Source organism: Condylura cristata, unplaced genomic scaffold (assembly GCF_000260355.1).
Source record: "Condylura cristata isolate star-nosed mole 26May11 unplaced genomic scaffold, ConCri1.0 scaffold00006, whole genome shotgun sequence".
Lineage (NCBI taxonomy): Eukaryota > Metazoa > Chordata > Mammalia > Eulipotyphla > Talpidae > Condylura > Condylura cristata.
Genome location: NW_004567107.1, coordinates 52,078,232 through 52,093,845, shown reverse-complemented (window position 1 = coordinate 52,093,845; position 15,614 = coordinate 52,078,232). Strand labels below are relative to the sequence as shown.

Sequence of the window (15,614 nt, the reverse complement as noted above, 5' to 3'; positions counted from 1 at the left end):
GTGCTCTGTATGAAGGAGTAGCACAATGAATCAGGTTTACGGTGATGTGGTGGATTAGAATGAAGTAAAGAAAAGTGAGTTTCTTTAATTAGGAAACAATTTTTAACCTCAATTACAAGTATAAATATTACTTTTATCAGTGTCTTGGTAAAAAATGGTCAATAAGTCAACCTTCATTTGATAATGATAATATACTTTGTCCTCAATTATGTAAGATTCTGTGAAGGTTATCAAATACATATGGCTTTTGTCCTTAAAGAGCTAATTAGCTAGTAGATATAATAGTACAAATATTAAGCTTAAAACATTAAAGTTGTTTAAAAAGTCAGATTAGAAAAATAGATTATGGACTAAGAGTCAAGAAGATGTAGGTTATGATCCCAGAACAATCAACATATTAATCTGAATCTGGCAATTCATTTAACTTCATAATATGAAGATATCTTCCTTATGAGGCTAACATAAAGAGACAATAGAAACAAATTCCTAAAAATCAGACCAATAGAAACTGAATAAATAATACCATCCAATGTTGATTTGTAAAAGGCAGTACAGAAGGGGGTTTAAGAACACAGGTTCTGGGATTAAAAAGCCTGGTCTTGAAACCAATTTTTCTAAGCATTCTAAACAAGGGACTGTTACTCTCTCTGCTTTGCCACTTGAATGAAAGGATCAGCTATAATATTCATTTCTGTGAGTCATTGTTTAGGTTCATGAGTAAAGTGTTTAGCTCCCACATATATTTTAACATGCCTATATTACCTCAATAGCAAAACTAGGGCTCTCTCTGGTGACACAATGAGTTAAAGCATAACACCATGAAGCTCTCCGAATCTACTGCAGCACTAGTTCAATCCCTGGTCAAGGAGCTGACCCATATGGCATGGCAGACCCCTCCTTACCCACTTGCTGCTCCCCTCAACAGTGTATTTCAGTTAGTTGATCTGCCTGTTTTGTTCTCCAAATCTGTCTCTGGTAAATCCTCTCACCCACCATACCTCTGGCTTATACCCCAGCTCTTTAAGCATAAATAAAAAGATCTTAAAAAAAAAAAAAAAAGCAAAACTAGATAAAGACAGTACAGGAAAGAAAATGACAGACTAATATCTTTGAGCATTATTGATTCAAAAATACCAGCAAGTCAAATACAATAACATATCACATGGGTTATACATCATAATCAAGTAGGACTTATCCCAGGAATGTAAATTTGATCTAATATAAGTAAATCATCAAAATAACACAATAAAAGTATAAAAGTCATAAAGTAGTATCATTAGGTAGTGAAGACACTTGTTAAGATTCAGTACCCATTTATGATTAAAAACTCTAAGAAGATTATAACAGAAAGAACCTGCCTAATTCCAATAAAGATTATATATTAAAATTTAACAGCCAATATTTAGCAGTTTTAAATGGGAGGATTTCCCTTTAACATCAGGAACAAGATAAGGCCACCCCATGTCACCACTTGTTTTATTTAGTACTGAAATTAATTTTTAGCTAGAGCAATGAGACAAGAGGAAATAAAATGAATTAGGTTAGAAAAGAAGTGAATCTATCATTATTTACAGATAATATGATATATATATATATAAATACCCATAGAGACTCCACCAAAAACCTACTGAAAATAATTCAGCAATGTGGTAGGTTAAAAAAATCAACATATACAGCTTGGGTGCACTTTTAAATACAAACAAAAAAGGAAATTAAGAAAATTATTTCATATTTTTCTTTACAAAGAATCAAATACCTAGAAATTAGCCTAATAAGGTGAAGGCCTTATACAATGAAAACTATACATTATATGTACTAATTATATGTTTCGTATGTTAACAAAAATTTAGAATGTGAGATAACTAAATGGAAAGGCATTCCATGACAATTAATAGAATAGTAATAGGTAGAATCAGTACAATCAAAATGACCCCTGGCCTGTACCCCAGTTCTGTATGCACAAATAAATAAATCTTTTAAAAAATAAATAAATTAAAATAATAATAATAATAAAAAATAAAAAATATAGAAAATTGATAAGCTGAACTTGAGAAAATACAAAAACTTCTGTGAAAGACAATGTCAAGACAATAAGACCCAACTTACCAGTCTTAAACAAAATATCTTCAAAAGACATATCCGACAGAGGCCTGCCATTGAAAATATACAAAGAACTCTTAAAGTTCCGCAACAAGAAAACAAGCTGATTAAAAAATGTGTAAGAGACCTCAACAGATGCCTTTCCAAAGTATATATATACAGCAAATAAGCAAAAAAGAACATATTCTACATTTTATGTCAGCAGGGAAATGCAAAATAAAAGAGAGACACATGCCTACAAGAATGGCCAAAATAAAGAAAACTCATTCATTCCTGTTGGGAAATCAAAATGGAGCAGTCACTTTGGAAGTCAGTTTGCTGTTTCTTACAAACCTAAATATAACCTTAGCATATGATACAAATTGTGCTCGTTGGTATTTACCCAAAGGAGTGGAAACATTCAAAAACTTCCACACAGATGTTTATAGTAGCATTATTCATAATCACCAAAACATGGAAGCATTCACGATGTCTTTTAGTAAGTGAATAGAGAAGTGATCTGTGCTACATCAGACTATTATTTAGCACTATTATTCAGTGCTAAAAAGGAGTTACTGAGTCATAAAAAGACATAATGGACACTTAAATGCATATTAGTAAGTGAACGAAGCCAATCTGAAAGGCCTACATATTGTACGATTTCAACAACTTTACAATTAGAAGAGGCAAAACTAAGGAGACAGTGAGTAGATCACTGTCCCACATGTTGATGGAGAGGGATGAATAAGACAAGCACATTAGATTTTTAGAGCAGTAAAAATGCTCTGAGTCATAATATAATAATAGATACATGCACACATGTAATTATACTTATGTCCAAACCTAAAGAATGTATGAAAGCAAGAGTGAATGAACTACAGCATAAATGATGAACTTTGGATGATTATGTCAATGTGAGTTCATCCACTAGAATACATGTACCTCTCTAGTGAGGATGCTGACAAGAAAGCAGCTATAGACCCATGATGTTAAGTAAGGGGTATATGAGAAATCTCTGTACTTTTCTCTTAATTTTGCTGTGAACCTAAAACTGCCAAAAATAAATATTTACAGTCCACAATTTTAACATCCCACAAACATAACACAATTCAGCCAAGTTTTTTGACACTTTATAATAAGGAATACATCAATATAATGTTCCTCGTTTCAATATTTGACCCCTAACATTACACCCTAAAACTCTTAAAGCATCTACCCATTATCCAGTTTCAAGGCTGCACCGCATTTTCAGGTGTCTGATACAATAGAATCAACTCCTCGGACCAAAACCTGTATGAATTAACTTGGGTTTCTATTAAAAAAAAAAAAAGCCAAAATCAACATAGACCTGGTGATATAAACAAAAGATACTTAGTTTCTCTTATAGCACAACTCTTTATAATGGCCCCTCATCACCACTTCTAAATCTATTTTTTTTTTTTAACCAAAGGACCCATCTCACAATGTCATAATGTTGGGAACTAGGACTTTAACATATGAATTTTGGGGAAACACAATTAAATCCATAATGATAATATACCTTTTGAAATCAGTTTTTATTTAAACAAACATAGAGCAAAATTAACAAAATAACTATTACATATGGATGATTGATGGGCATCATTCTGCTTTCTCCAAATATTTCAAGAGTATTTTAAAAGAAAATCATAATGTATGTAAAATTACGCATTTACATTTGCTATCAGTTGGCATCTTATAACTAATTATCTAGTACCTAAGATAAACAAAAGATTTTCTGAACAAGTACATTTATTTTCTTTTATAACATGGATTCTGGTAGCTTGCCTCTGTAAACCAATGTTTAGATCTATGTGATGACATATGTGATTATGAAAAGTTTTCTATAGTCATAATACACTTATGTAGTATTACTAGAAAAAGAAGATGGTATTTTTATCTTGTTGTTAAGATTTTGGATTCATTTGTCACAAGTCTCAGATGAATCATAGGTGAGGTTCTTAGGTCAATGAACTGAGAATTAAAACTGGAAATCCCAGTCAATATTGTAAGGTTGAATATATTCGTTCTCCTTGATGTTCACTTTTGTAACAGAGAATTGATTATGCTGGGGGTAGGAAGGGGATAATCATACATTTTAAATTAGGAGCTATTTATTTAATATTTTAAAATTTACTTTAAATTATCAAACATTGTTGAATTTATTAAAAATTGAGGTTAAGAGCTTCATGTTTCAGAGAGTTATTTTCATATTTACAAATGTTAAATAGCTCTTACATTTTTTCTGTATTTATTACCTAATAAATTTTTATGTTAGCTGAAAGTTTTAATAATTTGATGCTAATTTTTATATTGTCTTTAAGTAATCAATGTGTAACCAGAAACATTCATGTAGCTACTACTGCATGTCTCTGTATTTTCCTTTTCCATCTTGCAAGACAGTAGGTGAAAGAACTAAGAAGTTGACTACTAAAATGAAGAAACGTGAAGCCAAGAAAACTGATGCTGGTGGAAAGGATAATAAAGAAAAGGCCAAAATCCCATAAAAGGTGGAGCCAAAACCCTGTCCTTGTAGGAAATGGCAGTTATTCCTGATTGGCAAGGTATTCCAGAAAAGCCATGTAGAAGAGTTAAGTATTCAGTTGTGAAATCCAGAATCACAAGGAAGTACAAAGTTCTTACTACTGAAACAAACCCAGTTAGTGCTGACACAAATGGTGGTATATGAGTGGCTACACTTCACATAATGCCTAGAATATCATACTGAAGCAGTACCTCAAAACCTGTTGAGCCACAGGAAAAAAACACTTCAGTCAGCAAATTAGAAGCCTGTCATCTGGCATCACTCCTGGGACCACCCTGATGATCCTTACTGGGCCTTACAGAGGCAAGAAGTTAATTTTCTTCAAACAGCTGAGCAATGGCTTGCTACTTGTGACTGTACCTCCCGCCCACAATCAAGTTTCTCTGAAGAACACAGAGAAATGTGTTATCGCAATCTCCGCTGAAATTGGTATCAATTTTGGTTTGAAAATCCCAAAACACTCCCAGGGAGGGCCAACTATAAAATTTTCTAAAATAGATAAAATAATTTTGTGTAAAACAAAATTTCCGGGCACTCCCTGGTGGCCAACAGGTTAGAACTCAGCACTGCAAGCTGGCAGCAGCTGTTGCCACTTTCAGTGTAGGTTTGATCCTCACCACAGTGGTGATCCAAATGGTGAGGCAGACCTCTCCTGACCTGTCCACTGCTCTGCTCAGCAGTGTACTTAGTGGATCTGCCTGTTGTGTTCCCTCCTCTATCTGGTGAAGTCTCTCACCTGCCCCTGAACCTCTGGCTTGTAGCCCAGTTCTGTATGAATAAATAAAAAAAAAGTCTTTAAAAAACAAAACAGGGGCCCTCCCTAGTGGCTCAGTGGGTTAAAGCACAGCACTAAGAGCTAAAGCCACTTTAGTGTGAATTTGATCCCCACCCCAGAAGTGATCCACAAGGCGTGGCAGACCTCTCATGGCCTGCCCGCCGCTCCCCTCAGCAGTATACTTCTCCAGTCAGCATGTTCTGCTCCCCACTCTGTCTCTGGTGAATCCTCTTACCACCCCTGCACCTCTGGCCTGTTCCAGAGTCTGTATGCATAAATAAATAAATCTTAAAAATCAAAACAAAACAAAAAAACATATTACCAACAAATTAATTTTTATACAAGTAAATACCACTTAAGAATGGAGCCTGAAGGAACAAATACTATTTTCTTTTTCATTTGTTTTGGGATTAAATTATTATGACCAATAATCTTAAAATTGTTGCAGGAAACTTAATTCACTTGAGAAAAAGAATAGTAAGTTATCGGAACACATTTAAATAGTTAAGTTAAAATCTTCATACAAGTAATTAATTTATAATCACAAATTTCAAGTTCTGGACATGGCAATGCCTTTACAGAGCCTGTTTTCAGAAATAATAAAATAAAGGACATATAAAAATACTGAGAGATAAGTTAAAAAAAAAAACTAGTGAGATGAAAAAAAAATGTGCAAAATGATGTAAAAATAAACTTAAAAAAAAAAAAACTAGTAATATATTTGTCTTTCTAATGTAGTTTCCTCCCCTAAATAGGTTGTTTCTTAATATAGACCTTATTAAAGCAAACAAACAAAAACTAGGTATTGATCTTCTTACATTAATTAGCATATGGGAATTTATGCTTTAGACCATAGGCAAGCCTAAAGCAATATGTCCAAACATTTGTAAAACAAAATATTCATTTTTATAATTTTATTAAAACACAGTCTAACTGTAAAGTTCCCTTTACCTTTATTGTCTGTCTGCTTGTCTGAAATCGTTGATCAGATACTTGCTGCTGATGAATTAATTTTTCATTGACTTCCTTATATTCTTTAACAGACAATTCGGCAGTTTTTTTGGCATTCTGAAGTACACTGATTTGTTGTTGCAAGGATATAATCCGTTCTCGTAATAAAATAATACTGCTGTTTGATTTCTGGGCATTTATAGTTTTCCACCTTTCTCTGTTAACTATACAAAAAAAATGTTGATAATAATATTTTTTTACTTTTCTCTGTTAACAATATAAAATGTTGTTGATGTTTTAAAAATCACATTAGGAAGACACTGTTGATTTCAAATGCATTCTTACCTCTGTTAGGAACTGCTGTATAGGGATTCTTTTGAATATTACCATACTTCTTTGGAAAAGTTGATTTTTTTGGATTCTTATAATGAAAATACTCCTAAAATTATAAGTTACATACAAATTTATTACTTAATAAATCAAGAACGCCAACATATTTCTCTACTTGAAAATATTTATGAAGAGTCTTTAAAATCTATACAAAACAATTCGACAATAACAAGAACTCAACATAAAAATATGTGCTCTAAATTGATTTATAAGAAAAAGATAACAATAGGAAAATGACATTCTCTGGTAATATTTTTCTCAAATACAGTTACATATTTCTCAAGTGCTGTCACATGTAGATTGCTGAACACTTCTGACAAATGCAACTAAAATAATATATCAACAAAGTAACTTTATTCAGTACTGTTTTCCTCAGGATGCACTGAGAATAATAAAGTGAAGCCAATTTGAGTTTTGTTTCTCTGATTTATAAAAGGTTTCCCAAAACAAAATTTAAATAGAAAAAAATGTTTTAAAACAAAAATGTGTGATACTATTTAAAATGTTATGTGGTGGGGGTCAAGACCAATTTCAACATAAACTACTACTAGACAGAATACTACTAAAACATTTTTTTCAGACATCCCAATATCAGAAACAAAAAATTATAGAAAAAAATGGAAGGAAAAATTAATTTAAACTAATGTAACTTTGATAGTGTGTCATAAACTTTATGTTGATAGACAGAACAATCACATTATGGATTGTTCCTAAAGTAATAGAGCTTATTTAAATGAACATCAGAGAGCCCTTTTTAAAAAGGGGTTTCCTTTAAGATAATTAGTGTCCTTTCTCAAAATAATTTTTTGAAGTGGCTTATTTCTAACATGTTTTTAAAGCCTCAAATAAGATACATTTTACAGTTTTCATTGCTTTACTAAGATTCACTAGAAAGAAAAACAGGAATTTCAACTTTACTTTCTTTTAGTTATAAAAGAAGAGCAAAAAGAAATATGACAATATCGAAAAATGTCAATATATATTCATTCTAGTGGTGGGTATATGATGTGTGTGTGTGTGTTTGTTATCAGTATACTTTCTGCATTTAAAAATATTTTCTTACTTTGAAAAAATATAATGGAAAAACTCCACACACAATGATAAGAGTAACAAATATGCCAATAAATGTGAGGTTTATTTAAAGGAAATTGAAAGGAGTAATAGACTCAATTGGCATTTAAGTGTCAATCATATATGAACAGTTTGGAAAGATCAAAACAGAACTACCAAATTACTGGTATTAGTCACCAAATCTGGTATCAAATTAAATGAACCAGCAATGGGAAAAAAGAAAAGATCTATGTTTATTTTTTAATACTATTACTGACCAGAAGTTCAGAAAAATTCTTAGACTTTGATACAAGCATAGTGAGTATGTCCTTTAAAGCTGCAAAATACTGTGGGAAATTCTCTGGGGCCAAAAATGAAATGAAAACATGTACCCAGACAGAAAATCAAGTAGCTAGTAAATAACTTGTAATTCCACTTAAATGAAACAACAAACCTAGGTCCCAACCCAAGATGAGAAATTTGAAGGCACAAAACAAAGACAGTTTATCAACAGTATCTTTTTTCTGGGCTGAGTAGTATTCCATGTTATGGACAGAACACAGTTACTCAATGACTAAAGGAAAATTTTGATGTCAGTTTTCAATTATTTTAAGTAAAACTATTAGGACCATTCTGTACAAGATTTTTTAGTTAAAATAAGGAAGTGTTCAAAGAGTGAGTGGGTTGTATTGTAAGCATCTAATTCTTTTATATATTATATACATATATAATATATATATTTATATTTTAAATATTTCAGTCAATCTGCCATTTCTGCTCCCTACTGTCTCTGGTGAATTCTCTTCCTACCATCCCAGTATCTCTGGCAGACACCTTAGCTATTGTATGAGTAAAAAAAAAAAAAAAAATATCAATGTCAAACATAGACATGAAAATCAAAAATTAAAGAAGATAACAAGGAAGGTGGTATAAAAATGTTTAGGTTGGAGTTGGTAAAAAATTATTATATGAAATGATGTAAAAATAAACTATTATATTATTAAAAAATTATTATATGCAATCTAAAAAGTGATAATAAAGGAAAAGATAGTAAATTTGACCATTTCAGAATTAAGATGACTTGAATAAAAGACTGTAAGATGACTAAAAAAAATACTCTATTAAGAAAAAGGCACAGCTTGTAGTAGGAAAACATATCTACTATGAACGAATACAGCCAATAACAGACTCAGATATATAACACAAGTGAGTTAAAAGTGAGTTAAAAAAAAATACAACTCACTTGTAAAATGGACAGAGAAGTGAGCAAATTAATAATAAATCCCTAGTGATCAACAACTACAAAAAGTAATTAACACCTTATTAGAAAACACAGAACATAATTAAAACCAACATGATATACCTTAGTGTAAACACCAATGTGGCTGAAATAAATAAGACTAACACATCAAATACTGATGAAAAGCAATAAAAATGTCCCCAATTTGCTGATGTATGCAACAAATTGGTACACCATTTAGGAAAATAGCATTATCAATTAAAATCTTAGGAACAACATAATCTACAGTGTAGTAATTTCACCCCAAGTTAATTCATTATAGAAATGCCCACATTTGTACAACATAATACTTGTACAAAATTATTCATTACAATTTTATAAGAAATTCAAGCTGAAGCAATCAAAAGTTCAACAGTAGAGTGAATAAACTGTGGTATATTCAGAAATACCATTTACAACAGTGAAATTAATGAATTTCACATAATGGTGAATAAAAAAGGTCAGATACAAAGACCTCCTGTAAAGATGCCATGAAGTTCAAAACAGTTAAAGTTAGCCATAATGTAAAGAGAGGTAAAATTACATAGAAAAGAAGGGAAATGGTAAGGTAATGGCTACCTTTCAGGTTAGTGAAAAATTCTAATATTTCCAAGCCCAATTTCTTTAATTTGCTTAGCATTTATTCTGTGACTGCCAAAAATGTATATATGGATCTATTCAACCATACAATTCATATTGTATTTAATTCAACACTGTACCACATGAGTGGAATTTATTTACATATCCATTAACTGTACATAACTGATTTCAACTAAACAAAATTCCCCTCCAAGTAAATGTGGCATAATAGGATATCTCTATAAAATCTATCAGTCAATCAACAGACATTTAGAATCTATTTTTTCTTTTTAGGACTTATTTATTATGCATACAGAACTGGGTACAGGCCAGAGGTTCAGGGGCAGCGAGAGAATTCACCAGAGACAGAGTAGGGAGCAGAATAGGCAGACCAATGAAGCACACTGTTGAGGGGAGCCATGGGGCAGGTTAAGACAGATCTGCCACACCATGTGGATCACCTCTGGGGCCAGGGATTGAACTTGCACTGAAGCAGCTGCAGCTAGCTTGCAGTGCTGTGCTCTAACCCAATGCACCACCAGGGAGAGCCTAGAATCTATTTTATGTCTGAAATTTAATCTGGTAATAATGACTGTAAATCTTTACTATCTTTGAATTTGTTTCCTCCCAAGTTTTGGATAGATTTCAAAAAAGAAAAAAAAAATGAATTTATTATCACTATTATTGGGAGGTGACATTGAGATATGAATACTTTAAATTTTTTTTGGATAACAGTATTTATTTTATTTCTACCTATGTAAAAGACTGTAACATATTGGCAGTTGAAAATCATTTGAAAGTTGTCTTTTTATCATGTGTTTCAAAGAAAACTTATTAAATTTTCAAATTAAATTACTGGCAACAAAAATTAACTTCATTATAAAGCATAATATAAAAAAATAGCTTATCAGTAAGTAGAACTGTCATATACCTTTGGGGTCTTGCCACTTGGATTGGAATATATTTGTACTATTTCTTTTCCTTGCATTTGGCTGTCTTCTGTTTGATCACTTTCTTTCTGGTCTCTTCCATCTTCTATGGGACTTATTTTCTGAGATGTTTCTACAATAATTGTTCCCAAATTCTGAGAGGTTTGTGTTTCAGAATCACTGCTTTTGAAGAAAAGTGGGAAGACAAAAAACCCAAATACTATAGCACATAAAGCTGTAAGTCAGAACATTTACTGGTTCCCGATACAAAAAAATATATACTTTATAAAATTACAAAAGCTCACCAAGAAATTAAATTATCTAGTATCAAATGAGTATTGGCCTTAATTTTATAGTATCACTACTGTCAACTCAGGAAGCACATGTTTTAATACATTTAAGACTAGAGCACTCACTACTTTCTGAGCCAGGCCAAAATTTTTAACATTTCTGTCAGAATGTTTTGATTTAGTGAGGCTCTGACGCTTTCACACATTGGTTGCAGTTCTATCACATATATCTAATCATCATATAATACAATGTTTTTAAAGCTTCAAATATGTGCTAGGTACTTTTCTGGACATAAGGGTAAAGCAGTAAGTGAACAAAGTAGTTGAAAAACTCTGCTCGCATGTAGTTTTCATACTAGTATGTGTGTGGGGTGCGGGGGACGGGGATAGGTAATAAAAAAACAAGTAAAATGTATAGTATGTGAATAATTTATATTAGAGAAAAAAGAAAGCAAGGGGGAAACATTAGAAATAATGAGTTTTTGCAAAGCATGTATGCAAATTCAATCCTTTTCCACATCAATGACCTTTTAACTATTTGGACACAGTCATATGATGCCTGAAAGAAATATTGATAAGAAAAAACATTTCCAGCTTGTTAGAACATTTCTAATATGTGGGTATGCTTTTGAAATGTCCATTCCTGTCCATGACTCCTGAATCTGTCCCAGTGGATTTTGATTGAGCATGATGTCCAGAATTCAATTTCATATTCTAAGTGTATTTGAGAAGTATTTAGCAGATCTCCTGGTAGATGTGCACTAAAATTATTTAAGATTTTCTGGGATGTATATTGTATTATAGACTAATATAAGGCTTTAACAAAATCTCCTCAAAGCTAATTAGCCTCTAAGGTAATCATGTGCTATTTCCTAGTTGCCTCTAATAAAGTTTTATAAAATTTGTTCTTATCCAAAGTGCCACACTAAATTGGTTTCCCTTGAATAAAGGACTTCAAGTATACATTATACTGAATTATTTTTATTTGATAGCACACCCCTGTAATTTAATTAAGGGGCTTAAATGTTGTGACAATATATGAATATTTCATATACCTACATATATGAAGTAGTAAATATTATTTTTCTCAATATTCTTATACTTTAGCCAATAAAAAGCTAAGAAAAATAGAATGTTCTGAAGTCCTGAAGCTCCACTGTGGGATTTCTAATTGTCTATGAATTCTTTGCAGCTGAGTGATACCTGAGATTGTTGTCAAGCAGGTAATGTTACACTTAATCCTTACCACATAAAACTGAATTTCACTGCTAAACAACTTTAATGACAATCCTATATTTAAGACATACTGTGTGATACAAATCCCAAAATATGTAATCTCCCATACATGCACTAATAAGATGTAATTGGAATGGAATATATTGTTTAACCTTCATGTACTTATTCATTCATACTCACCACTATGTATTGAGTGGGGGGGGGGGTACCAATTGGCTGAGATAAATATTTAGTAGCTGAAGCTAGGTTTTCTTTGAAGCCATAGGTTAAAACATCAAAGGAAATGGATTTTAAGTTAAGTGAGATTTTGCTACAACTGATTTTGAAAAATAAATCTTAGAAGAGGTAACAAAGAAATGAACTGCAATTTGGTCCTTTCTTCCTTGTTTTCGTAATTATTTTGGAGTTTTTTTTTTAATCCTATCTGAAAACAAGGGGCTCAACTGACCCAATGATTATTTAAAACAGTGGATACCAAGTTTGGGCTACATGTTGGAATCTGAAGAGGTTCAGAAACAAATGAAGCTTGATCCAGCCCCAGAAATTATGATTTAATTGTTCTGGGGTGTGGCCTGAGCTTCAGAAATTGTCTGTTATCTCCAGGTGAATCTAATTTGCAAACAAATTAGAGGGTCACATTTGAATCTAAAATTCAAGCTATCTGTGACTGAGAATACTATCCAATTAATGAATATCTAAAACAAACCACTATTACGGATTTTTTAATCCTTGGGAAAGTAAAAGGAAAGATGTCACTATACAAGGCAGAATCATGTAAATTTTTCAATTAGCCAATTTTTCAATTAGTGTTAGCAAATGAACTTCCCTATTATCTAGATATTAAAAGAGATGTTCTAGTATCAATTTGCATTCATGACTTTACTGATGTACTTCAAGTGCATTTATGAATGTACAGCCAGGCATAAGAGAAAGAACTATAGATTTTTAGTATTTTCCTGTTGCTATTCATTAGGGACTATATACCTTTAGACTAGGAGTCCAGAGAGCTTTAACTTTAAAGAACTAATTTTTAACCACCATTCAATTAAAGTTAGTACAATGACTTTGCATAATACATACATGAAATAATTAGTGAAGATGGTTCTTAATTTAGAGGATGTTAAACAGCTTGTAGACATCTGGTAACAAGCTGAAATGGGTCATTCAAAATTTATCTAACTAAATTAAGGGGGAAAAATGTTTCTCCTCCCAGGTTGGCATGTCACAAGATAACTAAACCGACTTAGTAGGCTTGCCTGGGAATCCTTAGCTGTCAGTGGTGAATATGCAAAGGGCCAGCAAATTAAATCAACCTGCCAAACTGTCAATTTCAAGCCTCATGACTGCATGAAAATAGCATCACTGGAAGAAATCAAGCATTGCCTTCTTTTGGGTTCCTGGCACCTATTCAAATACTCATGCAGTTGTGGCTAATTTTGCATGCAAATTTCAGTCAATAAGCTCAGAACAAGACCTCCCAAGATATTTCAAAGGATCTGACAGTATTTTTTCTGAATACCAAATCGACAGTAGTTGAAATTCAATCTCCATTTGCTAGTACTTTACATATGCACAGTGTCCCCACCACAGAGCTAAGTTAATGAGAGCCTTACCTGCTTTCACTCACATCCTCCCAGCCATCCTTACTGAGGTTCTCAAACATATTGCTCTTAACCTTGATGGAGTGATTGAGAACAGTGTGGTAACGACCTACAGAGCACTTTTTTTTGGTGGCTTTAAATTTAACTTTGGTAGTGGTTGTCTTACAATCACTAGCTCTCACTTCCGTGGTGGCCATCTCAGTTTTAGCTTTGTCTGCTGAATGCTGCAATTTATCTATTGAACTTATCAGCTCTTCATTTTCACTCCTCAGCCCATTAGCTTCTGCCACTTGTCTCTTTAGTAAAGTGACTTCTCTCTCCAGCTCGCTGATTTTTACTTGAAGATCAGCATTGTGTTTTTCTACTTCTTTATTCCTCTTTTGTAACTGTTCAAGCTCTTTTCCTCTGGCCTCTGAATCTTCTTGCTGTTGTTTTAAAAGGGATTTCAGGAAATAATTTTCTTTCATTATTTTTTTATTCCCTTCTTTTAACTTTCTGGATCTTTTCTCAAAAGATTTTATCCGATTTTCCAACTCAATGATCTAAACAGAAGAGTTGAAAATAATTCTTTTAAAAGTATGAAACCATAAACAATTATACTTTTATTAACACTTCTAACTTATGAAAATAAAAATTACATTTATTACAAGTACAAAGAAATCTGAAGTACTTAATTCTAAATAATTTGTAGGTGGTATAGGTAAGTATGTTCTAAAATGTAATATACATCTGTTGAAAAAGGACAGATGGCAAAAGAAGTTAAAATTCTATACAAAGTGACACAGAACTAAGAATGCTGATAAACTGCAGTTTTATAAAAGCAAGTTCTTTGACTATATGTAAAAAAAAAGAGTTTTCAGAGAAAAAAGCTCCATTAAAAAGACTAAAAGTGCAGAGAAACTATTAAAAACTATATTATTCAATATTAACATTCACAAAAAATTGATGATCTAAATATAATCTACTGAGGTTGCTTTGTCCTAAATTAGAAAAATATAATTTTAGTGTCATATGATACTTAGTTTATAAAATAAAGGTACATGTTACAAAACTATAACAACTTTAAGTTATATTACATCCATATTGTATATGAATATTCATTTATCTCAATGGAAACTTTAATGTAATAGGAAACAAAAATGTTAACACAATTTCTGATCTTAAAAAATTTCAAATACTATTTAGAAAGACACTTGTATAACAAAATCTAATAAAGGGTAGGACTGAAGTGCCATAAGTCTGGGCAAATAGGAATCACAGTTGACTCTAAGTTATGAGTACAACAATTTCATGGGAGAATTGACTTTAAATCTTGAAAAATAATCACAACTGTTCATAAACTACATTTTAACATTTACAAAATATTTTTGTAAACATGATCTTTTTTGATCATCTTCGAGCATGTGAGATAAGCAGAGTCAATAATTATATTCAGATGAGGAAATGGTGTTTCTGGAGACTTAAATACACACAGAAGTTTCCACATCCTGTTTTGAACAGGGATTCAGAATCAGGACTTTAGTGACCCCACCCACTACTCCATCTAAAAACTATATGAGGAAGAAGAGTTGCCCAGATGCATATAGAAAATGAACAAAGAACTGGAATCAAAAAAGAAAACTGAATGATTAAAATTTGAATTTAGATTTACTTTTAAAACAAAATACAAGGAGAAAATACTGTGATGAAATAATAATAGTTTCAAATCATATTTAAAAAATATGTAAGACAATGATTATGTATATTCTTACAACTCTCCAGCTTACAGGATGTCTTTACTTTTATGATGGTGAAGACGTAAGTTATTTACATTACTATTGGTAAACTCTGACTTATCTATCTTTTGCACCCCCTATACTTCTTATGAGTTCAAGTCACTCCATTAGTTCATC

General features: G+C 31.9%; 1 protein-coding gene across 5 annotated transcripts in view; it reads right to left on the bottom strand.

The window, feature by feature from the left end:
* CNTLN (centlein, centrosomal protein) overlaps positions 1–15,614 on the bottom strand; it is a 219,635-nt gene that overhangs the window by 57,233 nt on the left and 146,788 nt on the right. For all 5 annotated transcript variants that reach the window (XM_004677679.2, XM_012721530.1, XM_012721531.1 and 2 more), the window contains 4 exons: positions 13,735–14,264; positions 10,598–10,778; positions 6,714–6,807; positions 6,369–6,592 (listed from right to left, as the gene is read on the bottom strand). In XM_004677679.2, the coding sequence (XP_004677736.1) occupies positions 6,369–6,592; positions 6,714–6,807; positions 10,598–10,778; positions 13,735–14,264 (1,029 nt within the window). The remainder of the gene's footprint in view (positions 1–6,368; positions 6,593–6,713; positions 6,808–10,597; positions 10,779–13,734; positions 14,265–15,614) is intronic.